Raw genomic sequence first — 27837 nt, 5'->3', positions numbered from 1 at the left:
GCATTTTGTCTACAAGGAGATAGATATTTCCTCTTCCTTCTGGATTGGCTATATCCTCTTCTTCCCCTTCCTCTCTCACCCCTCAGCCAACTAGGGAATCTTCTGTATTTTAGCTCTGCATTAGCCATTCTAAACAATTCTGAATGTGATGAATAACATGGCTATACTTCTTGCTAAACATCTATGGTATTCAAGTTTGGCACTAACATTGTTCACTAATCCAAATACTCCAGCACTCTTCTAGTTAGACACACATAAACTCACTGTCATTTAAAACAATTGTCATGAGTAGATAAACAGTTCAGAGATAGTTATAATCACAAGAACATATCGGAATGATACTAGGTAAATACTGTATATCCATCATCCTCAAAGGCATAAATGGAAATCCATGTTGTCTCTATAAGTGTTAAAAGGTATACGATGCTGAATGTGATAACGTTAAAGATATTTTTAGTGCTTAGGAGTTTGATGGTGTGGTTTCATATAAACCATGGCATTATTAGAATACAGTTATTGTGGCATAGTAGCTAGAGAATAGGCCTTGGAATAAAGAAAACCAGAATTCAAGTCCTCCCCCAGCATGTATTAGTTTTGTGAGCCAAGATAAGTCATTTATTTCTCTATCTCTAAATAGCTCTTTAAGACTATAAAATTGGTAGAGAAAATAGTAACAAGCATTGGAAATGAGAGTTTTCCCATATGTAGTTACCTATGCCAATGGCATGGTAGGTACAATCCCTAAACCAATTATACAGAAAGTTCACATTTATCATCCAATATATGAACTCTCAATCTTAAAATGATGGCTTATATTTACACTGCAACATTTTTCTCCATGAGGAAATCCAGAAAGTTTGCAAATGAAACTATATGTACCCCTATAGATAGTTATGCCTTGTCTTACCTTAAGAATTGAGTAAGTTGAAGAAGAAAATGAGTGTCACAAACCAATTAATCACTGAGCAAAAGATATTTCAGGGGAGCCATTGAATCATAGAACTGGAAGAGAACTTTGAGGTCATCTAATCTAACCCACTCCATTGTTTTTCAGATGTGACATTTTAGGTCCAGGAAAGTAGTGACTTGCAGAGTCACCTACTTAGTAGCAGAGCTAGAACTAGACCCCAGTCTCCTGAATCATAATTCAGTGTTTTATATGTTACACCATACTGGCGATCACATCTTTGAAACCTTTATCTCAGCCAATCAATCACCACATATTTATTACATGCTTAAAATGTGCTCTGTCCCAGAATTGTAACCATGCAGGATACAAAAGAAGGCTAAGAAATGGTTCCTGCCCCCAAGAAGAATCTAACTGGTACATACTGGAAGCAATATGACAAACTTTGAGGGCCTTCCAATTTATTATTTTTCTTTTTTTTAAGAAGACACTGCGTTACTATAATGTAGACATCTGGAATAGAGAAGTGTCTAAAATTAATATTATTGGACCTTCATTAAGCTTATCATGCTTGTTGTGTGGAAGGGCCATACTCTCAGTATGTCGGAACATCTGATCTGTCCAGTACCACTAAGATATCTAAATTGACCTTAGACTTTTTTTTAATCTTTTAAAAGTTAACTTCTGGTTACTCTCTGTGGTAGTTACTACTGAATTTACAGAGTGTTACAAAGTGTACCATTTATTGCCCTATCACTACTCTCTTCTCACTATAGGTTTGTCCTGTACATTGTATCCATACAGCTGCCAAATTAATCTTTCTAATTCAATTCAACAAACATAAGCACTATCTCACCATAGGGTTGATAGTTGACGCCATTGGAGGGGAAAAGCTTTCTGAACTAGAGAATAAAGAGAAAGTAGAGGAAACACCCTCATTTAGGGAGGAGGAATAGAAGCCAATAAAGTAAAGAGAAATGAGCCATGAGAGACATAGAGGGATGAACTTACTCTGTTTGTCTTCAGAAGGCAGATCTAAGAGCAATGAATGGAAGTTACAGAGGCAAATTCAGGCATAATATAAGGAAAACACTTTTTTTCCCTTTAGAGCACCATCAAAATAAAATGGGAGGCACTGAGTTTTCTTTCTCCTGGACTTCAAAGGCTAGATAACCACTTGTCGAATATGTTGTGGAGGGGATATTTTTTCAGGTATAGTCTGGATTAGATGAGCAAAGGGCCACGTGCAACTCTGAAATCGTGTTTCAGTGAGAGCGAAATATCATAGAGGTCAAGATATGTATGAGTATTTAGAAGGGAGAGAGAAGAATAGCCAATAATATAAAAGCTACAAAGAGTTAAGAGTATGAAGAGGCTTTGTTGGGTTTTTTTTTAAGATACCTTATTTAGCAATAAAAAAAATTAGCAATAAGGAGACAATCAGTGACTGAAAGAGCACTTTCAGTGGTGGGGTGGAAGCAAAATTGCAGAGTTGACAATTGAGCTGATGAAAGTATCCCTTATATAGGTTGTACTTCTATGACTGAAAGTGAAGGGTCAGAGAGAGGGACCTCAGAACAGTAGCTTGATAGCATATTAGGGTGAAGGAAATTTTAGGGTAGATATTTGTAAGCATCAAGGAAAGAGTGAATGGTACAGATTAAAGAGAGAGGAAATAGTTGATGGAGCATAGTTGTTGAGAGCACAAGAAAGGATGAGATCAAAGGCTTAGGAGGAGGAAATACATTTTGCAATGGTGACTACTTCATCATCTAAAGGCTTATCATTATCTTTACCTTTTCAGTAAGTAGAATGCATGATGGAGAAGGTTTAGAAAAGTCACAATGGCAATCTATGATAGAGAGTACATAGAAGAAGAATCAAAGGATTTCCTTTCCATAGCGGTAGAGAACTCAGATGAGGCCAGAAAGTATAAATTTGTTGTGAACCTAGTCACCATGGTTTCATTACTTCCTCCCACAGCCCTTGGCAGTTGGAGAGCAGGAATGGAAAAGGTGGGTGATTGGGGTTACTAAGGGTTGTGAATGGTGGCAAGGCACTATCTAGTCTGAATTTTAAAAATATGTTCAATGGTGAGGGAGAGAGTAATGTTGAAATAGTATTGGTGGAGAGTTTCTTATAATGAAAAAAGATTTTTGACCCCCTTGATACACTGACATATTTTGCAAGTCTTTTTTACATAGATTCTATGCTATTTTTTATTGTCTGTCTATATAGTAATCATAATCTATATCACATGGACACTTTATTGAATCCCTGCTTATGTACCTAGTGCTAAACTAGGTATTGAGGATACAAATATGAATGTAAGACAGTTCCTGTCCTCAAGAGCTAACATTGTTCTGAAGAGATGCAAAAGGTTCCCAAATAAGTAAATCTAAGATATATACAAACTGTTTACAAAGTATTTTCAGAGTGTAGACTAACAGGTAAGAGAATCAGAAAAAGAGCTTTTCCAAGAAGTAGCATTTGAGCCTTAGCCTTGATAGGAGCTGGACTTCCAAGAGATAAAGGGAGGAAGGAGAGAGCGTTCCAGGTATAAGGAATAGCTCATGCAAAGGCACAGAGGTAGAGAATGCGAGGTAGAACACCAGCCATTTTGGCAGGAGGTAGAGTGCATGAGAGTAAATAATGTTTTAATTGGTCTGGAAAAGTAGGTTGGAGCTAGTGTGTGAAGGATTTTAAATGCCAAATAGAGACATTCATATTTTATTCTAGAGACAAGGAGGAGTGAGTGATTGAAGCTTGTTGTGCAGTCTAGTTAACATGATCAGAAACCCAGTATTACACCAGGAAGAATGTGTGCCACAAAACCAGAAAATGATGGAAGCAGGGCTGTGGATGCCTTACACTTCAATGACAAACTAATCAAAAGTAAATCCCTAAGACTACTTTATGTTTTGAAAGAATGAAGGGTGAAATTGTGGAACTGATGCGAAAACATGTAACTTCTTACAAATGGGGTCTGTGCCAAAAATCTGGCAAATTGCTATTGTGGCTTCTGTTCACTTAAGGAAAACACCCTCCAAAGGGACCCTGAGAACTACAGACCAATTTTCTAGCCATGTTATTTGTAATAAATTGATCCTAATCCTTGAATAATTAAGTAATCATACTTTTGAGGGAAATGCCTACTAGATTTTTTAAAGGAATTGTTTTGTTTGATTTTTTAATAAACTAGACCAAGGGTTCCTAATCTTTTTTGTATGTAATGGACATATTTGGAAATCTAATGAGCCTATTGAGAAAGTGTTTTTTTAAATATATGAAATAAGTTACATAAGATTCAAAAGGAAGCCAATGATACTGAAATGCTCTTAGCAAAAGTTATTTGCTTTTTTATATTTGCAGACCCCAAGTTAGGAACTTCTGCATAGACAGAGAGGAAATCAGGAATATAATATATTTATATTTTTAAGTTACAAAGTTCCACACTAAAGGCCATTTAGTACATTAGTGAAAAGTTTACTCAACAAACTGGCTTTTTTAATGTGAAGAAGATATTCTTCAGATTAATCATAACCCATCCTGAACTTCTTTGGGACTGAATTTTCTACACCCAGGTATACAAAACTAGCCTATAGATGGAGTGTTGGGAGCCTCTTGCCCAGAGTGCAGGGGTTGAAAGTTGACAAGTGGGCAAAGGCCAGAACAAGAGAGTGGCTGCTGGGAAAGTGTGTAGACTATCCTGTTCCAAGATAGCATTTATCTATCTGAGTCTGAGAAGGGGTTTAGTACTTATGGTCAGGAGAAAAACCAAGGTGATAGAGCCAGGTATAGAGCAGGCAGAACAGAAACAGACATTTAAGCCAAGGGTATTCATTCAGCAATCATTATTAAAACCCTGTTATGTGTGAGAGGTAGAGTTTGGTGAATAAAAAGCCTGTCTCAATTAAGAAAACTTCCATTTCAAGACTAGCCTCTGGTATCCCCTGGCTATGTACCATTAATTGCAGAGCAGTTGCTGGTTTGAATTGAGTTTCCTCACCAAAAGTTCCTTAAACTCTTAAGAATCATCGAAAAACAGCCTTCTGGGGTAACTATAGCCCATTGCCTGATTTGTACAGGCTCAGAGCTAAAATTTTTTTTTTTACATTTTAAATAAAAGTACAATTTTATTTAAAATTAAAAAAAAACATTCATAGCTCAAGGGTGTACAGGTGGTCTGGTTTTGGTCCTTGGGTGTAATTTGCTCACCCTTGCCTTAAACCAATGAAAACACAGATCTGGACCTCACTCAAACCTGGGGGGAGGGGGATTTGCAAAGTATTACACTAGCTGCATGTGATACAAAGACAATTCAGACATTGTTCCTATTTTCATGGAGTTTACAATCTAGGTGATACTGGAAGAGGAAGCAAGAGCCATAGTAAAGTAGTTCACAGCTAGAAGAATTTTATATCAACATAAGACCTTTCTCTTTTAAAGTTTAGAATGGGTAGTAGAAGCCAGGCAGCAATCTCAGGGTGGGCTTCCAAAAGTCAAGTATATCCCAGAATCAGAGCACTGAACTCATAGTCAGATAGATAGCCTAGCTTTCAGTCCAGCCTCCTCTATTTACTAGCTACATGAACCTGGGCAAGATCCAGGCTCCAGTTTTCTCATCTGTAAAATGGTTGGTCCCTCCAGAATTATCTAAAACATGAGTGAGAAAATAAGGAAAGGTCTCTGAGGTAATAATAACAGTAATAGCCAACATTTCTATAACTTTGAAGTTTGCTAAGTGCTTTATATACTTTTTTTTTTCATTTAAGGCTTTATTCTCCCTGGGGTGGACACTGGAATTTGGGAAACCCAAAGCCATAAATGTGATTGAGGAAGAATGAAAGATCCTGAGAGTGGTTGAGGCCCAAGTCTCTGAGGTTTAGTTCCTATGGAGTGTGTTGAACTGAAATAATTCTGGTTATTTAGAAATAGTTTTGTAGATACAAATTTCCCCTTTGAAGTTAGTAGAGAAAAATATTTCAGATGTAAAGATACCACAAGAATAAAGACTCCCACAAAAATCTCAGTGCTCCCCAGGCAAGAGCCAGGGAGATCCTAGAAGCCTCCACATCTGCTTGCTTCCCTTTCCCCAGTTGTACTCTGTGCTGCTGCTGAATCCCTTATATGAATCTATTTTTGCAGATGAAGAAAAAGCTAGCTAGATGTGGGTCATTCTAGGAGGTGTAGTGGTCTTGAGAGGTAGAGCTGGGGGATGGGACAACAATGTATCTGTGTTGTCTTCCATTAATGCTAATGAATCAATCCCCTCCCATTAACAGAAAGGTTAGAATTAGCGTGTTAAAGAAATATCACACCAAGCAAGTGGTGTTAATTGATTAAACTTTGGGAGAGGGAGTGGTCACTAGAGTGCTATTAAGCAAACTGGACTTAGATTTGGCTAAATATGCCACAGTTTGCTTGGATATTCATGAATAATTCTGAAAAACCAGTGATTTTGATTCTCAAGCAACAGTTGCTAAATTTAAAAATAGTCATCCAAATCTGGCTTTATCAGGGTTCTTTTCACTTGTAAAAACTACAGCCTTTCTCAAACCCATAACTAAAATACATCATATTTGTACAACTGGGCTCCACAACTTTGGGGCTACCATTAGAGCCTGTCAGTTTCTGTCATGAAAGGTTTACTGGAACACAATGGAAACCGCATTTAGAGCCTCCCCCTCTAGCCAGGTTAGAAATTTGAACAGTTTGACCAGTGATATTTCAGACCTAGCAAAACACATCTCCAGTTTTCCAAATACAGAGGCTGAACTAAATGTTACTTTCTTTACCTGTTTTACAAAATGCAGGTTCAAAAGCTCTCTGCCTCTCTGCTTCTGAATCAAACCAGCTGGAAACCAGCTTCATAAGCAGAACTGCCTTCCCTTACTTCCAGACAGCAAATTTCTTCCCCTTCAGTCCCAAATATTAACAGCAGCCAAAAAATTAAAATAGCATTTCATCCTGTGTGGCCTTCATCAGATGAGGCCAGTGATTTTGATAGAGAAACATTTAAACTGGGCCAAAACACAAGTTTTAAAAATAAAATTTTAAACAAATTTTTAAAATCTAATGCTTATAAGAAAAAATAAAATACAAAAATAAACCAAGGAATGAAATATTACATTAAAACCCTTCAGTTTTTAGCAGAGTAGAGTCAAATAAAGTAACAAACTACAAAGAAGCAAAAAAAAATGCTTTTGCTCTGCATCTCTTATATAGGTCTATCTGAAGTTCTACTAATTTAGCCTTTTTTTAATTTATTTTTCTTTAAAAAATATAGCCTAGGGCCAGCTGGGTAGCTCAGTGGATTGAGAGTCAGGCCTAGAGACTGGGAGGTCCTGGGTTAAAATCTGTCCTCAGACACTTCCCGGCTGTGTGACCCTGGGCAAGTCACTTGACCCCCATTGCCTAGCCCTTACCACTCTTCTGCCTTGGAGCCAATACACAGTATTGACTCCAAGACAGAAGGTAAGGGTGTGTGTGTGTGTGTGTGTGTGTGTGTGTGTGTGTGTGTGTGTGTGTGTGTGTGTGTGTTTGTGTGTGTGTGTAAGGGTTTATTTATATATATATATATATATGTGTGTGTGTGTGTGTGTGTATATATAGCCTATTCTAATCAACAAACATTTATTAAGCACCTGCTGCATGCAAGGAGTGTACTAGACTAGGTGCTGAATTTTTTTTTTTAATCAATCCCCTGGTCTCAAGATGCTTATATTCTACCTGGGTGAATATTTGTACAATTCTGATAGATCTTCCCACATTTTCTTTTATGCTTCATTTTTGTCATTTTGGAAATTTACCATAATTTACTCCTGCATTCTTTAGTTGTATACATAAGGTGACTTTTAGAATTTTGATGTTATAAATAGAGCATCTGTAAATAATTTTAAACAAATAGGTCATTTTTTCTTAGGATGTAGTTCCTAACAATGGAGTTTCTGTATACAATCAGTTTTGTGATTTACTGTATATTGCAGAATAATTTTTTGAATGAGCAGATATGAATAGACTTGAAGATAAAGATATGAAGGAGGCGAGTGGGGTTGGAAAAAATAGCAATCACTTTATCCAAAGGTCACTTGTCTTCTTTTTCTTCGTGCTTCTTTGCCCTGAAGAATATTTGAAAAAAAAATTATATATACATATGCATTTACATGTAGTTTGTGTATAAAGTATATGTGGACATATACTTTGTTTATGCTCTCTACATATTTACGTATGTACTTTTAGTATTGTGCAAATGGATAAAAGACTTAATGATCTTAGCAGCAAACCTACCATTGACATTGGAAACCATTAAGAAAAGATTCTCAAAGAATAAAAATATTACTAATAACCTTCACTTATAAGATGCCTGGCTTTACATACACTGTTTCATTTGATTCTCAGTTAATCCTGAAAGGTAGGATGTGTATTATCTCCATTTTACAGATGAGGAAAATGAGGTTCAGGGAAATCAAATTAATTGATTCCACAGACAACAAGGGTTGCCTTGTTATCCATAACTCATGCCTTCCCTAGTCATAGAAAGATTCCTTTTGGTTTCTTAGTTGATTTTTCTGGTTTTGTTTTAAATTTTAAGCTGCCCAGTTTGAGCGATTGGCATTTTGGCTGTTTCAAGTATAGTAGCGGTGGCACGTTATTGGCTGTTCATCTTTGTTTCCATCTCTGTTGTTTTATGGATGCTCTATCTAGACAGTTGTTTTCTACACAAAGCAATCTTGGCGTTGTCGTTCCTGCATAGTATCACAAGCCGAGGTTACTGAACTGGATTTGACTCTGCCCACCAGCAGTGACATAATCAGTAAGATGCGAGGTTCTTGACAGCGAGGTTAGAAGTTGCCAGGTCACCCAGCTCAGGTTTTCGGGGGTGGGTGGGGGCAGGGGAAAGGCTGTAGTTGTGAGTTGATCCACAAGTTACTCCTGGAGAATCCGTCGTTTTAGGAATATCTTTGAGGTTCGTTTCACTTGTCAGAGTAGATGGAGATCGGGCTCTTTCCAGCGGATTCGGTGCCCTTATGCTTTCTTGAGGGGAGCCTAGAAAATGAGGAGAGAATGGAGGGGGGAAGTTGAAGAAAAGCCGGGGTGCTGGGGCGGGCTGCGCCTCTAGTGTAAGTCAGACCTCTCCTCACTCCCTCTTTCATGTTACGGTAGAACACGAGATGAATTCCTTCCTCCGCCCCCTTCCAGCCTCCCACCCTGCAGCCTGTAGTGCTGCTTCTGAGCTGTGTAACAGGAGTGCTAGGAGGCGGGGCACCAGCTCCTGAGGGGTGGAGGCTTGGGGAAAGGAAGAGCCCTGTAGACATTGAAAGGGAATCGAAATGATTGATGGTGGTTTGGGCTGTTTGGGAAGGAGGGGGGCGGGGGGCGAAAGGGGGAGGGGAAGGAGGTAGTGGAGGAAAAGGGTGGAGGGAGGAGGGGTGAGGGAAGGAGGAGGAGGGAAGAAGGGAGAAAATCTCCAATCTTTCAGTACTGGCTGAGGTGGACTGGAGCCTCCTTGGCTTGCTGCTCCTGGTGGAGGAGCAAGTCTTGGCTTTTTCTGCTGAGTGATTTATTTTTCCTTTTCCTTTTTTTCCTTTTCTTCTTTTTTTTTTTTTTACAAAAGCTCTTCTTCCAGGGAGAGGATAGTGGTAAAAGACCGAGCTGGATGGATGGGTATGGGGAGAGGGGCAGCACCTACAGCCCTGGGATTCTTGCAGACCCTCGCTGTCTTTCTCTGCATCTTCCCTGCAGGTAAGGAAGAGCCCTTTTGCTTGGATATTTAACCGAGACAGTTCTGAACCCGTTTCCTCGGCCCACCTTAACAGTTTGCCACATGTTTAAAAACTAGTTAGTTGGTGGAACTTAAGCTTTCTAAACACTCTCAACAGTTTGTTTTTCTTCTCCCCTTATTCTTTGTCTCTCTCTGGTTCTCTCCGGCGTATCTTTCCCTACTGTACTTAGGCATTAGTCATTCAGAGAAGGAAATAGATGATCCTCTTATGGACCGGGAGAAAGCAAGGTATGGGAAGGCGGCATAGTCCTGCTATTCTGAGTCGTAGAAAAACAACTCTCCCTTCCTGAGACCAATGCATGGAGAAGACTAAGAAGCTTGGGGTGGTGTTTGAGAAATTGGGGTTTGTGAAAGAAATAAGAAAATAGACACTCTAAATGTTTTCTTTCTTAATTTTGAAATCGAGGTTGTGGTTTGGCAGCCCTCACCTCCCTTTTCGGGGGTGGGAGGAGAATCGTAGTAGTCACTCTAGAAACTAAAACTTTAAAAAGACCCATATAAAGGGGGAGGCATATACTGATTAACTCTTTGTTTTCCTAATTCGTTTCTGCTAAGAGACTTTGGTTGGGATGGTGTGGAGATTTCATGTATGCCTTAGTTAACTATGGGGTATTCATCCTTCAACTCAGAAAACTCGGGGGATACCGCTACCCTAGGTCTTCGAGCCCTCTCGGAAATAAGCAAAGGTCTATAGTAGACACCTTAGGTTTTTTTCTTCCCCGTGTTCTTCCCAGTACCCCCAGTATTCTCCTTCAAACCACACACCTCGGTGCCCTTACCGTTCTCTCCTCACACACACACTTGCCCATTCAGGGAGGTTACAGACCCAGCTAAAAAACAGGCTAATCTTTTTGTTTGATAACATTTAAGTTGCCCCTGTTTGTTTTTATTGTGTCAGAAAGGGAGAGAATTTCAGAATTAAAGCTGAAAAAGCCCATCTGTTTCCAATGAATCCCCCATAGTTTTTCACAATGTTTTTGGCAGATCCCTGCCTTCAAATTCCTCCGAGCCCTGAGCTCTTGTTTTTGTTGGGGGAAGGGAGACCTACTCCACAGAGAGGGATTTGTTCCTTCCAAAACTCTCCGGTTTCTTTACCGCTTTTTTTTTCCTTTGAGGAAAAAAAAAAAGCACGAAACTTAAATCCCATCGTCTGTTTTCTTTTTAATGTTTCATAAAACTTTATTTCATTTTTGCCACATGTTGTTTAAGCACTCCAACTAAACTTTTTAATGCCCATTTCTCTCTTGCTAAAAATACAAACAGAAAGCACTGGCATCCAAATATAGGGGCTGTGGAGCTTCATTGTGATGGTTAGTCCTTGTTTCTTTACCTCCCTTTCCACCCCCACAAAAAAAGTTTTCTTAAGAGCTTTTGAGGTCAGATGCATTTCTAAGCAGCATAACTGCTTTTTGCTGCCTCTCTGCTTCAAGATCAGAGTTAAATACTGTACAAGAAAGAACTTGATATTAGGCTCTTGGTTTTTTGTTTTGTTTTGTTTTTTTCCTCATCAGCCAAATATGTTTCAAGGAACTAGCAAAACTGGGAAATCCAGACTCTTTGTAGCTAACTGGTCACAGTATTGCACACTCCATGTGCTTCATCTCAAGTGGGGGTTGGGGAGATGGGAGTGTAATCAGTACACCCCACTCCACCCCACCCCAATTCTCTTCCTTCTCCTTTAGCTCATATAACAGATGTGCTCCCCTTAGAGGTGGCACAAGACTTGAGATGGAGTTTCAACTTATTTCCTAAAGCCAGACTAATTTTAGAAAGCTTAGCTTTAGAGATGGGCTGGATGCCCCAGTATGGACCCAACTTTGAAAGGCAATGCCCCAAAGTAGCTTCTGCCCCTGCCCTGCCAATTCCTTGATGCCTAAAAAGCAATGTCCTGTTCAAGGATCTGGATGGTCCTCCTTTTCAGAGAGCAGTTTCCCTGACCCACACCCCAGAGTTTGCTTAAAGAAGACATCCAATTCCCTGCCAAGAGATGAGAAAAACTTTCAGCTCTTTTTTTTTTTTTAAGTGCTCCTTTCTCAGAAGCAGAAGTTTGTAGTTCACATGCATCTAGGCAGTTTAGTCTCGATAAAGATCCAGCCCATTGGAAGTTTATCAGATAGGTTGATAAATGGCTTTTGTCTCTTAGCTGCAGTGGGGGATGTGATCTCAGCTCTAAGCTGAAATTGAGAAGGGGGGCTTAGAGGCTGTTAAAACAACACCTTCCAAACTCTTAAAGTGACAGCACTTAATAAGTTGCTGGTCAATTTGAGATAGGAAAAGGTGGCAAAATGTTTCTTAGTTGTGGTGACAATTACTAATACAATCGAGTGAAGAGTCAGTGGGGTTTTCTTTTTATGCTAGCAGAAGGTAATTGAGAAATTTCTAATTTTTAAATTGATTTGATCATTGATCTAAAGCATACCATTTCTTTAATGTTCTAAGATTAATAACTAAAATCTGGCAAATGTTAAAGATAGCTCTTCTGTTGCCTTCCTGTAGTTTGTTTTTTCTTATTTGAGGTCTTTCACAACTGTGTAAAGCCAAAGATGTTCACATTACTGATGACTGAGCTGCAGAAATCTAAGACCAAATGACCTGGGGGCTCTGAGTTTCAGTATCTATGGAGACCTTGGTCAAAAGACCTGTTTATTTAATGAGAGGAGTAGGGCGGCTAATATCCGGCACAAAAAAGACAAAGTTTCTTATTCTTGGCATTGTTCTACCTAGTTGGCTTAGAGGAGGGCAGGGTTTGGAATTGTGTCAGGAAGGCTACAGGTCAGGAGTTTGAAGCCTGAGGGGAGAAGAGCAAGGATTTGAAAGACTTGGTTTCATTAAGGCCCTGTGAAAAAAAGTACAAGCCACCCAGTCCTCCACATAGGTGCATTTTCTGCCCTACTATTATGGTTACCCTAAGGAAGAAAGGACACTGGCACTCTTGGGTGTAAATGCAGATGGATGTAGCCAAGGGCTAAAAGAGTATGTTTGAATGCTTTAACAAAACTGTATGGATACAAGGATTAGACTCATAGGAGTACAAATTAAATTGGACACAGGAGGGTGCTTAAAGTTGTCTTTGCTTCCACCCACACTAGGACAGTTAATATAATATTAGCCATATCCAGTACCAGTGTCTGCTTCTTTCATTAAGCTCCAAATGTTCTTAATAACAAATTCTCATATTTTAATCTTGAGAAGCAGTACAATATAGTAGCTTAGAAGATAGCCTTAATGCCGGGAAGACCTGGGTTTAAGACTCCTACAGGTTGGATGATCCTGGGCCAGTCACTTAAACTCTCCAGGCTTCAGACCACTCTCCAAGACAACAAATAGCACACATGATGCTGACTTATCCTGGCTGAAGGAGGACTGTATGGGGGAGGGGGGTCCCTATACCAGTTAAATCACAGGTCCTATCACTATCCTACAGTTGTTTGTTTGTTTTTAAATATCATTACATTATGGGGCAGCTGGGTATCTCAGTGAGTTGAGAGCCAGCCCTAGAGACGGGAGGTCTTGGGTTCAAATCTGGCCTCAGGTTTCCCAGCTGTGTGACCCTGGGCAAGTCACTTAACCCCCATTGCCTAGCCATTACCACTCTTCTGCCTTGGAACCAATGCACAGTATTGATTTTAATAGAGAAGGTATAAAATAAATAAATAAATATCATAAATATATAAATATAAATAAAATAAATAAAAATAAATAAGTATCATTACATTAAATAACAGAGGTTTAGAACCAGAATCTGTCAAACGTTGGCAGAGGGTCTAATCCCGTATCCATGTTTAATTCTTTACGTTGTATTGCTAGGGTGATCATTTCCCCCTCGTCTTTCAGCTCCAAGTGCTTTAAAATACGAGTTCTTCATGAAGAAGCTGAGGCACACTGAAGCATAGCTTTTCTATAGTTTCACCACTAGACTTGTTCTGATTAGCTCCAGTAGGTAGAACTAGGACCGATGGGGTAAAAGTTAAAGGGAGGCTGACCTGGGCTCATTATGGAGAATGACAGCCTTTATAATTAGAGCTGTCTAGATATGAAATGGAACAGCCTTGGGAGGTAAGTCTTTCCAAGTCACTGGAGCTCGCCAGGTGGAGGCTGGGTAACCACTTATTTATCAGAGGGGCGTAGGACGGGGCATCACACCAGGCACGACTCTGAGGTCCTAGAAGAGTGCTGCTACCTAAAGATGACTGTGTACTCCAATAAACCTGCTTACCAAATCACTCCTGCCCCAGGAGGAGTTTGTTTATATAGCAAAGGGGTAGAATTAAATTATGTCCATTTGCAAAACCAGATGTTCAAAATACAGCAAAAGAATAAACCTATTTCCTATGCAACAGCCACTCCCTGAAGCATATCCACAGTACTGCTTTGTACACTATTGCCAGCTACATCTGCTTGCAGGGGGCATAGTGACGAATTTCTGCAGGCAGCCCTTTGCCATAATTCAGGTCTTAATAATGAATGCTCAGGCAGAAAAGTTTGACTGAGGATATGATAATCTCTAATTGTGAGGGTCGTTTTGAGTTGAAATATATGTGTGGGCACAAACGTAGAAACATAGTTAAATGGTGTCTGGGAAAGCGTGACAGATATTGAAGCAGAGAAGTTATCAGTAAATGAGTGTGAGCGTCTCAGATGGGGTTAGCATTCTAACAGAAGGTAGAAACTCAACAGGTCTAAAAAGGAACCGATTATCAACAAGCATCTTGCAAAAGTCTGAATGTTCTCAGTCTCAACGAATTTATTTCTACCTCTGTTCGTGTCATTCCCCCATCTGAAATGCATGATTTTCTCTTTATCCAAATTGTATTCTTCCTTTAAAACCTAGCTGAAGCCTCAACTCCTGCATAGATAGCCTTCTTAAATTGTTGCACTTATAATCAATTTACCACTAAATTATTTTCCAATTGTTTAACATAATTTTGAACTTAAACCAAATTAGAGAAATGTTGAAGACAGCCTGTTTTATCCTTTAAAGTTCTAAGTACACATAGGCATGAAAAAGTCAAATTTCAGAGAAAAGATAAACTTAACAGTTAATTGATTTTTGAGTTACAAGACATCTAAGACTGAAAATGGGTACGAAATTATATGGGGGAGGTTGAGAAAATGAATAAAATGAGAAAGGAGGGACTTAAAACATTTTCCTGGGATTTAGCTTCCTAGTTTCTCCCTGGAGCAGTACCTTCTGCCCCAAAGCCACACAGCTTGCCCTTATTTCACAGAAACGAAGATTCCACCCACAGATAAGTCAGTGCCCAAGTTGGCAAGAATGTCTTGTGCAAATTTGTCTCGGATTAATGTCCTTTGGGTTTTGCTTATTTATTCATTCTGTGCACCATTTAGTCCATTATTGAAATTGCCAAAATGCTTATTAAAATAATATCTGTTCATGCCCCTGAAAGAAAGGAATTATTATTGATGTTTTTGCTGAGGAATGTTGCCCACAATGCCTGCCACATAGTAGGCTTTTACTAAATGCCCAAGGGCTTGATTGACATTGGGCACAATGAATTCCGAATATTGCCACAGGAGTGGTGTTTGCTATTCTTTTATCATATACAATTGGGAATAAGAAATAAATACTGGTAAAAGGAAACCAGTTTAAATGACTTTTTAGATGACCCAACCAAGCAAGTGAGTTCCACATTCTTCTGTATTTTGGATTAAAGGTAAATACAAAAAGGGAGTGCCTTGTGTCCACAAGATGAAAGTCACTCTTTGAAGTAGAAGGACAGGGGGCAGCTGGGTAGCTCAGTGGATTGAGAGTCAGATGTAGAGATGGGAGGTCCTAGGTTCAAATGTGGCCTCAGCCACTTCCTATCTGTGTGACCCTGGACAAGTCACTTGACCCCCCCATTGCCTAGCCCTTGCCACTCTTCTGCCTTGGAGCCAGTACATAGTATTGATTCTTAGGTGGAAGGTAAGGGTTTAATAATATTAATAATAATAAAGTAGAAAGACAGAGTCCTGGGAGCTTTTTGAACAATTCACAAATCTGAAAAGTTTCCTTTCTCCCCTTAGTTGTTATCATAACAGAACAGAGGGGCAACTCAACCACCTGCCCTAAAATCTTTATAGCTGTCCTGTAGCAAGAGAGTTCATATCTACCCCTCGGACCCTTGCCAGCTTTTGGTTCTCCGTGTTGAGAGGACATTTTTGGAAAGATCCCCAAGTCCTGCTCTTAGTTGGTCTCCTTTGTTCCCCCCCACCTCCAGCTGTTTGGCAGATTTGGAAAGCCATGTTCGCTTTTATTCCACTTACGATATCATTTCTTCCAATGATTTGTCATTTGTGGTAGCCAGAGCACAGCAGTGTCTGGGAATCCGGGCTGAGAGGTGGTTGGTCTCCAGAATATTGGATGGGTTTGATGGATGGGGTTGTTTGGTCGTGCCTTGTCATGTTAAATGGCATTCAGCCTATTCTGCATGCTCTCATTAGGGAGCCACACAGCAAAAATTTAACCCTCCCGTATCCCTATCTGCTCCCAGCCACCTACCCCTTGAATAAGATTCAACAAGAAAAAAACCTACTCTTTCGCCTTTAGGCCAGGGTCCAAGAACTCTGAAAACCCCAAGTGGAATTTGGGGGGTGTCAGAAATCATTACCAGTGTCGATTCTCAGCCTGGAGGTGGGGATGGTAAACGTTGATAAAGATTGGGTATGTGATAAGTCAACTAAGGCAAGGTCTGCTACACCTGGTCAACTTAGAGAGAAAACATTCAGTCAGTCATCTGGGTGTGTTCCCTTTTAGACCTGATGCCAAACACCTGGATGTTGGGTCATGGGGACTCACTGCCAAGATGATTGATAGCAAAAATTTTTTGAAAGTTTAGAGTACTGTAGACATAGCTTGAGAAATAAGAACAGCAAAGGGTCCTTGGAGCCAGTATTGGCAGATCAAAAGATAGGAATCTGATCTCACTGCTTCCCCTATGAAAGTGATAATAAAGTATTCCATTTTCATTAATTTCTCCTTGGCAGTACAACTTTCAGATAGATCCATTGAGGTTAGGGAGTGAGAAAGGGGAAAAAAAAGTTTATTTCACCTAGTTATCTGGATACCAAATAGGTGAGACCCATAAGATTCACTCTATCCTGGTCCCATTGCCATCATTTCCCCTCTTTCCTCTTCCCCTCTCCAAAATTGTTCCATATGCCTTGAGAAGTATGGGGTGGTAGTTGGTAAATTCTGCTTCAGACAGTACCACCAGTTGAATGATCACAGAGAAGTCACTTACCTAACTGCTTAGCATCTTAGTTTCCTCAACCAAAAAATTAGGATAATAATCCTTCTCTTACCCTCCAAGGGATGAGGAAAGCATTTTACAAATCTTGAACTTCAATGTAAATGTGAGTTTGGGGTGTGATGATTATGTTCCTAAGGCCCCAGGGCAACTGGTATATTTGGAAAGATGCATTCATTTTTGTTCCATTTAGGGTATCATTTTTGCTATGGCATGGCATTTGTGGTAGGCCAAATAAAATAACTTGTAGAGTATTAAACTGATGAAACCCATACAACTCACCCATCTTAGTTCCTTTTTTTATTTCCATTTTGAGTTTGTCAATTTAGACAAGTTTTCAGCCACCCTGTAATTCAGTATTACTAGAGGAGATAGTTCTTGATAGAGTGAGTGTTTGCTAGGAAAACAAAATTCGAAAAGGCATCATTATGATCATGTCACTTTCCGTATGGGGGAAAAAAATCTTCAATTGCTCCCCTGTGCCTACCAAATAAAACACAAATCACTTAGCCAGCATTCTTTTATAGTGTGGTCTCAGTGTACCTTTCCAAATTTATTCCCATTATTTCCTAACATGAACCCTTTGTTCTAGCCAATGAGCAAGTAAGTATACTTTGTGCTTTCTCAGCACTGAGCTTTGGCTCATTCTGTTTCCTTTATATAAAATAAATAAAATCCCTTTTTCTCTTTTCCCAACTTTGGAAAATTTCCCCATCCTTTAAGGACGATCTTCTTTCTCTAGAATGCTTCTCCCGAATAACCCAGCTAGCCATGCTTCTTCCTTCTCTACATGCTATGAACACAGTTTATTCTAAGGATGTCACTGAAATGTTACTGGAAATATTTCTATAAGGTAACCTGATTTTTGTTTCTATTTTGTAAACTTACCAAGGACAGACGCCACATTTTGTATGACTTTGCATCCTGCACACTGCCTTCACATAGCAGGCAGCCTGTAAATATTTGTTGATTGAATAGAGAGAACAGAACATGCTTTAGAATGGGTACAGTTTAGGCAAGATGGGGTTTGTATTCCAAATGAACTCTGCCACTTTAAGAGAAGCAGGTTTCTTTCTCTTCCCTCATTACCTCCCCCTAACGAGAAACTGAAACCAGATCTAATCCCTTTGCACATGGGTAATTTATTGGTCTATTGGGCTTTTCTTGATGGCAAATTGCATTGTCTTTATTCCTGAGTTGGGGTTGTGGAGTAGTTTTTGGAATTCCTAAGACTCCTTTCTCAGAGCTGATCTTTCACACCCCCTCTGTGCACAGTGAAATAAGTTTTATTGGGCTTCTTTGTTATGCAAACAAGGCAATAATAATCAGGCTATTATTGCAAAAGATTGTGCTTGATTAACAGTTCAAAAGAAGTCTCTGAAAGCAGCTCCTGCTGCAGTGATGAACAAATATTTTCGTGGTGACTGGGTCAGTATAGCCAGCTTTCTGAGCACCCCTTCTTCCCCTGGTTTCTGTTACTGACAGGCATTTGGTAGCTATTTAAAGAATTAATTGTTCACACTATATTGTTATTTCCATCTATCCCTACAGCTATCCAGATAACTAACTACAAAGGCAGTTTAGGTCTTAATTGCATCTAAAGGAGAGAATTGAAACATTAATTCCCATGAAGACCATATAGATGTGCATTTGTTATACACATATTCATAGTACCCTTTCACATGTGCAGCAGGTTTTTATAGTTTAAAATTCACTATGACTTTTCAGACATCTTGTGAGTAAAAAAGCAATGTTTCCTCTAGAACATATAGGCAACTGACTAAGGAAATATGATGGTTAAGTGGGGGGTTGAAAAAGTGTTAGCAAGTCTACTGTTTGCCTTCTTATCAGTCAAGAGGACCTACCCAATTGGTCTACTTCCCTAAAGCTACTTCCCTAAAATGAGATGTTTTCGAAAAGATCTCTCTCTCTCCCTTCCTCCCCCCCTCCCCTCTTCTTATCCCCCCCCACAATCTCCCTTTAAGTCAAGAGGTTGGAATAGATGATCTACAAGGCCCCTTCTCATTCCTAAGTTCTTTTGTTTAACATGGGTTGACAAAGAATCAAAGAATTTTATTGCTGGAAAGCACCTTAGATATCATCTATTAAAGATGTGAAAATTGATATTTTCATTATATTTCTTAAAGCAATGATTACAATTTTGAAAAAGTTCTCAAATTCATACATTTTTGTATTAAAAAATACAAAATAATCTGTTAACTGTTCTCTTTTTCTTCACTTTCCTCTATTTAGCCTTTGTATCTCACGGTGCCCCAGATAGTCTCAGGTTAGATTACATAGTCTTAAGAATTTTTTCCTTTTCATTAAAAATTTTTTTTTAACATTTGAAACTCTTAAACTTTTTGTTTGTCCTGGCCCCCTTTGTCAGTCTGGGAAGCCTAAAGATCCATTCTTGGAATTATGTTCATAAAATGAAATGTACTAGATTACAAAGGCAATCAATTAGATTTAAATGCACTTATTAAAATATTTTTTAAAAACAAGTTCATAGACACCAAGAGAGAACCACCACTCTAAAATCTCTGGCAAATGGCTGAAGCCAAAAGCTCTTTTCCTTAGATGATCAACCAGTGTTACATAGAGCTCACAAACTATGGAGAGCCAGAGATATAGGGACACTCAAAGCAAAGAAAAGAGCTGAAAAATAGAATTCGGCTGTGAGGGAAGATAGAGAGAATGCTCAGCGACTGCATCTTAGAAAATTAGTCTTTTAAAGCTCTTAATACTTAGACATTGCCCTGGCTAGCGCCAAGAGCAACTTGGCAATGATAAGAGCTGTACAGGTATCCATGGCAGAAAGGAAAAACCATCCCCAAAGGGGCAAAGGAAAATGCAAGGAACCAAGAACTAAGATCTGACCCTGTAACTGTACTTTATAAATCCCTATACCTTGCTGAGCCTCAGTTTCCCATTTGTAAAAAATGGGAACCATCCCTGTTCCCACTTAAAAGTATTTGAGGAAATGAAAGGTTATCCAGACCGTTTATTAGGATGTAGGACATCATCAACAGTATGTACTTGAGTTGAAAATGCCTCTGGGCAGCTCCTGCTCAAATGACCACGTTCTCCAGAAAGACTTGGGATACAGCTGTAATTCAGAGGTCACAAGAATAGCCATAGAGTATATGATGGAGCTGTGCAAAATATTAGATACTTTGGATGCAGAACATGAGAAGAATCTATGAACAGAAACTGAGGGCTGGGAAAGTTAGCTAGTTCTTTGCAAATATTCTCCAAATAAGAAAAAGGTGAACAAGTTCATTTTCCTCTATGAAGGAGAATCTGCATCTTTTGCCTTATAAATCAGTAGTTCCTGATTTGCCCATCCCTCCAAGAACTCCATCTCATGGAGAGCAGTCTTTTGTGGGCAAAGAGGACACTCTTGATTACTAAATTATAGGATGATCTTTATTTTTTTCTGATGATTGTAGAATGTGATATACATTTATTTCCTTGTCCCCTTGTGAATCTGTATCTTTCCAAGTAGCTGAACTAGAGTTACAGGGTATTTTGTTACTGTTGAACACTTATCTTGGACTGAGATAGGACCCCTAACCTTGGAAACATGACCACTGGCATTAACAGTTTAGCGCTCATGGCCACATGCATGGTGCTGTGCTCTCCTTTATATTTAACAATTAAAACTTACAATAGTTCTTATTATCTACAACTTTATTATCTGAGTCAGAGGGTACCAAATAGGCATGTATTTGAAGAAGTTATAAAAACATACCGAGATTCCTTACAAGAGAATTCTTCCCTCTCTCTTTTGTAGCTTTGTTTTTAAAACTATGGAAGTCAGTGGATAGAGCTTGGCATCCAAAGGGCGGGGGACCCTGACACATAAACTAATCATTTATCTGGGCATCAGAAAATAATGTTCTGAAGGCCTCTAACCTTTTTACTTAACTAATTAAGGGATTGTTTCACTGTTCTGATGTGCCAGCAACTTCTTTATTTCCTTGATGATGATTCCTCGTGTGTTCCCTAAATGTAGAGGCTCCCCATTTCTGTCCTCAGCCCTGCCTTGCTTTCCCTAGAATCTTTTCTTTGGAACTTTCATACACTCCATTCATTCAAGAAATACTTCAATAGCAAACATTGGTTAAGTGTCTGCTATGTGCAGAATACTGTGCTAAACTCTGAGGATGATGGAAAGTTTATACAAGACAGTCCCTGCCTTTATGAAGCCTTGAATCTAGTAAATATTTATTGAACCTCTATTATGTGCAAAACATACTCATGGCTCCAGCTATCACTGAAAAGAATCTTTTTCTGTCTTGACAGAAGTAACACCTCATAGTGCCTGCATTACTAAAAGGCTATGATTCATTTTAAACATTAACAGGGGGAAAGGCATTCTTTCTGAAATTCTCCTTTTCGGTTCTCAGTTGTCATCTCTGCTCTTTCAGAGGTAACTTCTTGTAGAATTGGTTGTTTCCAGGTATCCTGAAATGGGGACATGGAGTAGTCTTGGCTACAAATGGAAGTTCCCTGCTCTAGCCATATAGAAGGAGTGATATGAGAGGAAGCCAATGCAATTTTTGGCTCTACCAATGGATTGGACAGAGCCCCAGGGTCAGAGAAGGCAGTATAAACCCCAGGAAAAGTTAGATAATGCAGAATGGTGGGTGGGGTAGAGTCATGAAGCAGAGGAATAAGGACCTCATTGCCTCTCCCTGAGCAACAGGAGCAGGGAAATAATTTCAGGTCTAAGTCATTGCTAGTTAAAAGCAGGTCTGTTAAGAGTAGTTGAAAAATAGATTATATACAATTGAGTAAACATGCTCCTTTGGCCTCGTTTCAAATATGTTCTACTTTGATGCTATAAGCTTCTGCAATAGAAAAGAGGGGAGGAGAATGGGGGGTGAGCATTGGCCTGGCACCTCTCTCTGACGAAAATGAAGATTGCCAACAGACTGCCAGGGCAGGGTGAGTCACCTCTAGGTGCTCGTGGGGCCTGCCTATCCCCAACAATGATAACATCGAACTGGTCTTGTGCAGACCCAGGACCAGGAAGGGGCTTGATCAGGAGGCTGAAAGAGCTATATCTCGCAAACCTGAAATAGAGGTCCACTCAGGAGAGGTTCTCTGAGTGCAGAGGTCAGTAAAGGAAAAAGGCAAAACTTTAGCATGGGTATAACCCCAAAATAGAGTGCAGAAGGGAGATGAGGGATGTGAGTGAATTTCCAACTCCTCCACTCTTTCCTGTTTACAGTTTTTCAATCATGTCATATAAGCAAACTTCCTAATTTCACCTATAATTAAAGGTAGCCCTCCCCCCCCCCCGCCCCAGTAAGGCCATTGGCTAAGTCTATAACCCAATGGAGTAGTAAGACATGGAGGAAGCTGTTTATTGCAATACTTTGTCCAATCCTAAACAAGGATTTTGAGCAGAAACATTGTAAAATACCCACGATGCCAGCCTTGATGTAACAAAGACCTTCCCCTGACACATCCTAGGTATGCCACTGAGAGCAAGTTCCTAAACTTAGACTGTCAAGGACAATTCTCAAAGATTATAAGTAACAGAAGAGCTGCTGATCTTTATTAGCGGAGAGAAACTGAGAAGTCCTCCCCCTCCCCATACTGATGAAATGAGTCCTGATAAAACTACATTTTTGAAGCTGCTTCCCCATAGCCAAAAAATGGGGCATTGTGGTTCAGGGGCAAGAATACAGGGATTGTCGGAGGACCTGAGGTCAAATCCTGACCCTGTCAGTTAGCACCAGTCAACTCCTTTTCGTTTCAGTTTCCGCATCCATAAAATTAGAGGTTGTATAATTTTTTTGTCTCTTCCACTTGATCTATTCTTCTTTGGCAGTGAAGCTACTAGGAAAGGTAGGTTATTTCTGCATGTGGTTAATCTTTTCATTGTTTTGAACTTAAAGAAGAGACTATGTGCTTAAGAGATAAGGGAAGGCAGTCAAAGCTTCATTAAGAGGGCCTATTTGACAACTTTTTCTAGATCCCAGACAAGATAGTTGTATTCCTTGTTTTGTTGTCATCTGCATTAGTTTTACCTTTTTTCCAGGTTCTCTTTTGTCAGAGAGAAAAGGAAGATGGGTTTCTTATAGCACTTTCCTTTAGAAATGCCTCTTCTGCTGCATGGCAAACCTAACCTATGAAATTTCACTGTCACCTTTGAGAATTAAACCAGTCAGAAGTCTGCTTCTCACTTCATCAGTGATAAGGAAGCTAAAGGAGAGGAGGATTTTGAGGGAAAACTAATGAATTTAGTTTTAGATGTGTCTGTCGAGTCATGTACCTGCCAGGATGCATATAGAACATTCAGTTAGAGATGTCCAGTAGGCAGGTGGAGATTAGAGAGTAAAGATCTGTAGAGAGGTGTGGGCTGGGCAAGTAGATGAGAGAATCATCAGCATGGAGATAGATGGTCATTGAATCCATGAAAGCTAATAAGATCTCCAAGCATAGTAGTAGAAAGGAAAAAGAGAAGAATGCTCAGGCAGAGCGCCTTTAGAATTCTCATTTCTAACAGGCTGGATGAAGATGTTGAAGAATGGGAGAAGAACTCTGATGTGCCATCCAGAGGGTATATAGTGTTACAAGCACTCAAATGTATTCCACCTCAAGGGAATCCTCTTTGGGGTTTGGCAGAACTCGCCCTAAGCTCTTTTCCCATTCTTCCCGTGGTTATAATGCCTTCCTGAAATGTCTCAATGGAATTTCACTTACGTATTTTAGGTTGATTTATAATCCTATTATCTGGGTCGCAAGATGGTATTTGGATAACCAGATCGCATGTTATCAGGTTTAAGTTAGTCTATAAGTCAAGGAAAATAGCATATCCTATATTTTAAGCTAGACAGTATCTAAAGGAGGACAACCAAATGGTGAAGGAGCTCAAGGTTATCCCATATCAGGATGAGTTGAAGAAACTAGAGAGGTTTCGCCTAGAGAAGACGTCTAAGTGGGCACATGACAGGTACTTTAAGAATCGGAAGGATTTCGCATTGAAGAGGACCTAGGAGCAATGAATAGAGATTACAAAGAGTGATATTTAAAACTGATGTAAGGAAAAATTTCTCAACATTTAGAGCTGTCCAATCATAGAATGCATTTCTTCAGGATGTAATGCATTTCCCTTTATTAGAGGTCTTCGAGTAACTTGACCACTTGACAAATGCATCAGTAAGCATTTGTTAAATGCCTACTGCATTCCAGACGCTGTGTTAGTTACTTGAGATACAAAGGTAAATATGAAGTAGTCCTTGGCTTCAGGAAGCTTATATTCTATCAAAAGTGATATAACATACATGTAAAAGTATAAACAAGACACAGACCAAAGGTAACTTGTGCCAGAAGGCACTAGGAGCTGAAGGAACTGGAACAGGAGTCCTACAGAAAGGGATCCATTCCTTAGGTCTTAAAAGGAGCCTACAACTCAAGAAAAAGAAGGGAGGAAGGAAAGCTTTCAGGATAAAGATAAGGAGATAAGATGTGGAACAATGTGTGGAGGGACTGCAAGTAGACCAGTATGGTCAGATTCTAGCATGCATAAATGGAAGTAATGATGTTGTAGAAGATTGGAAAGGCAGGAAGTGGCCAGGTGATATATTTAAGAGTGTTTAGAGTAGGATTAGAGCAGAGTCTGAAATTTCTTTTATCTTTTGATACCTTTTAACTTTGATAGTTGATACATTTCACCAAAATTGAGGGGATTACAGGTGGGGAAGCAAAACAACAAAATGATCACATATATCTTAGTACTCTCTGAGGTTGGTGGTGTTAGCAATATTAGGGTGCAGTGAATGGGGTCATAGTCCCATACATAACATAAAAAGGCACATATCCTGTACTAGGATGGAGAGTGAGAGTATATGTTTGGGTATATGTATGTATGTAATTAAAGGTAATCCTGAGCACCTTCATGAAACACTTGTAGCTTATCGGCAGAACTGATCTATTTCCTAGGAACCAAGGTTGCTGGCCAAATAGCATATCTAAGAATATGTCCTTTTTACACATTTTTCTTTGATATCATCTCTCTCTTTAATCCTAAAACAGAAATGGGTCTTTAGGAATCAGTACACACTGCTCCCAGAATTAATTATGCTATTGGAACAGGCATTGTTTAGGTGGCTGGCATTGAAGATCAGGTGGTTGATAGCTTTTGGAATTGGTTTGTTTGTACTTTTTTCCTCTGGAACATTCATTCTACTCACCCACCAACCTTAGCTGTCTTGTATTTTTGGATCTTTAAACTTAGTGGTTTAAAATACTACTATATCTTGGGTACACTATATCATACAACCTGTTCTTTGGGTTAATGGAGTCATTTAGAAAAAATAAACAGTACAAGATTATGAGTTCCTTGAGAAAAGGAACTGAGTCTTATTCATGGGCACAGTCTCCCATATTTACTCCTGAGAGAAAGAAAGGGAGAGGGAGAGAGAGGGGGGGGGGAGGGAGAAGGAGAAGGAGGAGGGAGAGGGAGAGGGAGAAGGAGAAGGAGAAGGCTGGGGGGAGAGAAAGCTTTCCTGTTCGTGGGTATTAAAATAATGGCTGTAACCAGGAATTTCGATGCACCAGGAATATAATGTCTTCCCACAGAGAGCATAACAGTCATATCAGAACACCAGGGATGAGTCTGAAAGACCTTGAGTTTTACCTACAACCATGAGAATTTTGATCAAAATGAGTAAAAGAGGGTTAGAAATCTAGCCGCCCATCTTTCTCTATGGGCATTTGCCATATTACCACCAAAACACTGCAAAAATTCCCCTTAGAAATAGTGTTTTTGTGGGTTAATATGAGGTCTTACTATCAGCATTTACCACAAATAGAGGTATATGTCCATGTTCCTTGCAGCCCTACAGCTGCTGGGCAGGTCGATTGACTCCTAGTAGAATTTTACAGGTGAGGACACTTAACCATCCAGACACTATGCATACTTCACTGTGTTCTAAGTGACACTTAGCCATTGAGAACTGACCATTTGGGATCAGTGAAGACCAGAAAGAAAAAGTAAAGGAGAATTTAGAGAGGAAAAGTATATTCTCTGGCATTGGAACAAAATTCAGCTCTAATGTTCTATTAGTATTAGGGAATGTGGGTCTGTTCAACCCTATGATTGCTGTTGCCCATCTCACCTAGGAAGGAAAAAATGTGACATGGCTGGTACGTATCCATCCCCACAGTGATATATTTGTACTTTCTAAACAGCCACTTCTCAGTGCAAGATCCTCAAGTGTAACTCGGAGTTCTGGACTGCTACGTCAGGCACTCACTACCCAGGATCTGAAGACACCCCTGAATTCTGCACCGCTCTTCGTGCTTACTCTCACTGTACCCGGCGCACAGCCCGCACGTGCAGAGGGGACCTGGCCTACCATTCAGCTGTCCATGGCATAGAAGACCTAATGAGCCAGCACAATTGCTCCAAGGATGGTCCCACCTCACAGCCCCGTCTCCGAACCCTCCCACCAGGAGACAGCCAGGAGCGGTCTGATAGTCCAGAAATCTGTCACTATGAAAAGAGTTTCCATAAACATTCAGCTCCCCCCAACTATACCCATTGCGGGCTGTTTGGAGACCCTCACCTCAGAACTTTCACGGACCGATTTCAGACCTGCCAAGTACGAGGGGCTTGGCCTCTCATTGACAATAATTACCTGAACGTGCAGGTGACCAACACTCCAGTGCTGCCAGGATCTGCAGCTACAGCCACCAGCAAGGTAAGGTCACAGTACAGCGTGCAGCTGGCTGGCCCCAGCTCTTGTATGGCTTTGGATAACGGTAAGACTTGAAAGACCTCTTGCCAAAGAGCCACTTTGTGACCTCTTGGTTACCACCAGTGATTTTGTCAAGGCGTCCTGGCTTGATGGCTCCAAACAACCTCTGGTGAGAACTTTACAAGGTCCTACTATCTCTTTCCTCCTCAGGTTCTAATTCTGTAGCAGTTGCCCTTTCTGTACCCTGGGGGCTAAGGATAAAAGTAGCTAATGAGTTGTGAGAAGGAGACTATTGAGATTAGCCTAAATGGAACCATCAGTAATTGTCTTCTGCAAATGAATAATACTTGGAAATGATCACATAAAATATTATAAAATTAAAAAAAAAAGTAATTGTCTTCTGCAAGAAGAGATGGACACTTTCGTGCTGTTACTATTACCATTCTGGTGGTTTGAAAAACCTGACCAGACTTTTAAAAGTTCTAGACAAGAGTGAGCTCCTTGCAATATTTGTTCCCAGTAAGTGCCACAAGAGTTGGTGTAACCCCACTTCCCATTCCCATGTGAACCTCTTTATTGTTCAACAAAGTAATAAGTATTAATAAGGCATTGATTGAAAGGTTTGTTGTAGAACATCAACAGGAATTTAAGTATCAGGTTCCCAGGGACTCAGTCTAATGGGGGGAAGACACATACAGACAGACAGACAGACATATATACATACACAAATTTAAAGATATTACACACATATTTTTATATTTGTCTATATACACATACATATATAAACACACATACATATAAGAATATAAGGAAGGGTTAAGAAACAACACAGGACAAACTAGGTAGCTCAGTGGATAGCTAGGCAAGAGGTCCTGGATTCAAATATGATCTCACTCATTTCCTAGCTATATGACTCTGGGCAAGTGATTTAACCCCAATTACCTAGCCCTTACTGCTCTTCTGCCTTAGAACTGACAGGCGATATTGATTCTAAGACAGAAGGTAAGAGTTGTTGCTGTTGTTGTAAATTTAAAAAAAAATATATGATCACAAGTGCCAATTGATATGAGAAATGAGTCCCCTTCTTTTTCCCTTATCTATTCCTTTCTTCCTACCTCCCTTTTTCTGGTTTGCTTTTCCCCTCCTTTTCTTTCTGCTCATGTCTAATACCTACCT

General features: G+C 39.7%; 1 protein-coding gene across 2 annotated transcripts in view; it reads left to right on the top strand.

The window, feature by feature from the left end:
- RGMA (repulsive guidance molecule BMP co-receptor a) overlaps positions 1 to 27837 on the top strand; it is a 49405-nt gene that overhangs the window by 9259 nt on the left and 12309 nt on the right. The window contains exons 1-3 of one of the 2 annotated variants that reach the window (XM_007479406.3): positions 9048 to 9250; positions 9525 to 9652; positions 26153 to 26664. In XM_007479406.3, coding sequence (XP_007479468.1) covers positions 9571 to 9652; positions 26153 to 26664 — 594 coding nt within the window. In that variant the 5' untranslated portion in view covers positions 9048 to 9250; positions 9525 to 9570. Of the gene's footprint in view, positions 1 to 9047; positions 9251 to 9524; positions 9653 to 26152; positions 26665 to 27837 lie in introns of those variants that run through there. The other variant, XM_007479405.3, reaches the window with a different exon arrangement.

This window comes from Monodelphis domestica, chromosome 1, assembly GCF_027887165.1.
Source record: "Monodelphis domestica isolate mMonDom1 chromosome 1, mMonDom1.pri, whole genome shotgun sequence".
NCBI lineage: Eukaryota > Metazoa > Chordata > Mammalia > Didelphimorphia > Didelphidae > Monodelphis > Monodelphis domestica.
Note: the sequence above shows the minus strand (reverse complement) of the source record. Positions and strands in the feature narration are given on the sequence as shown.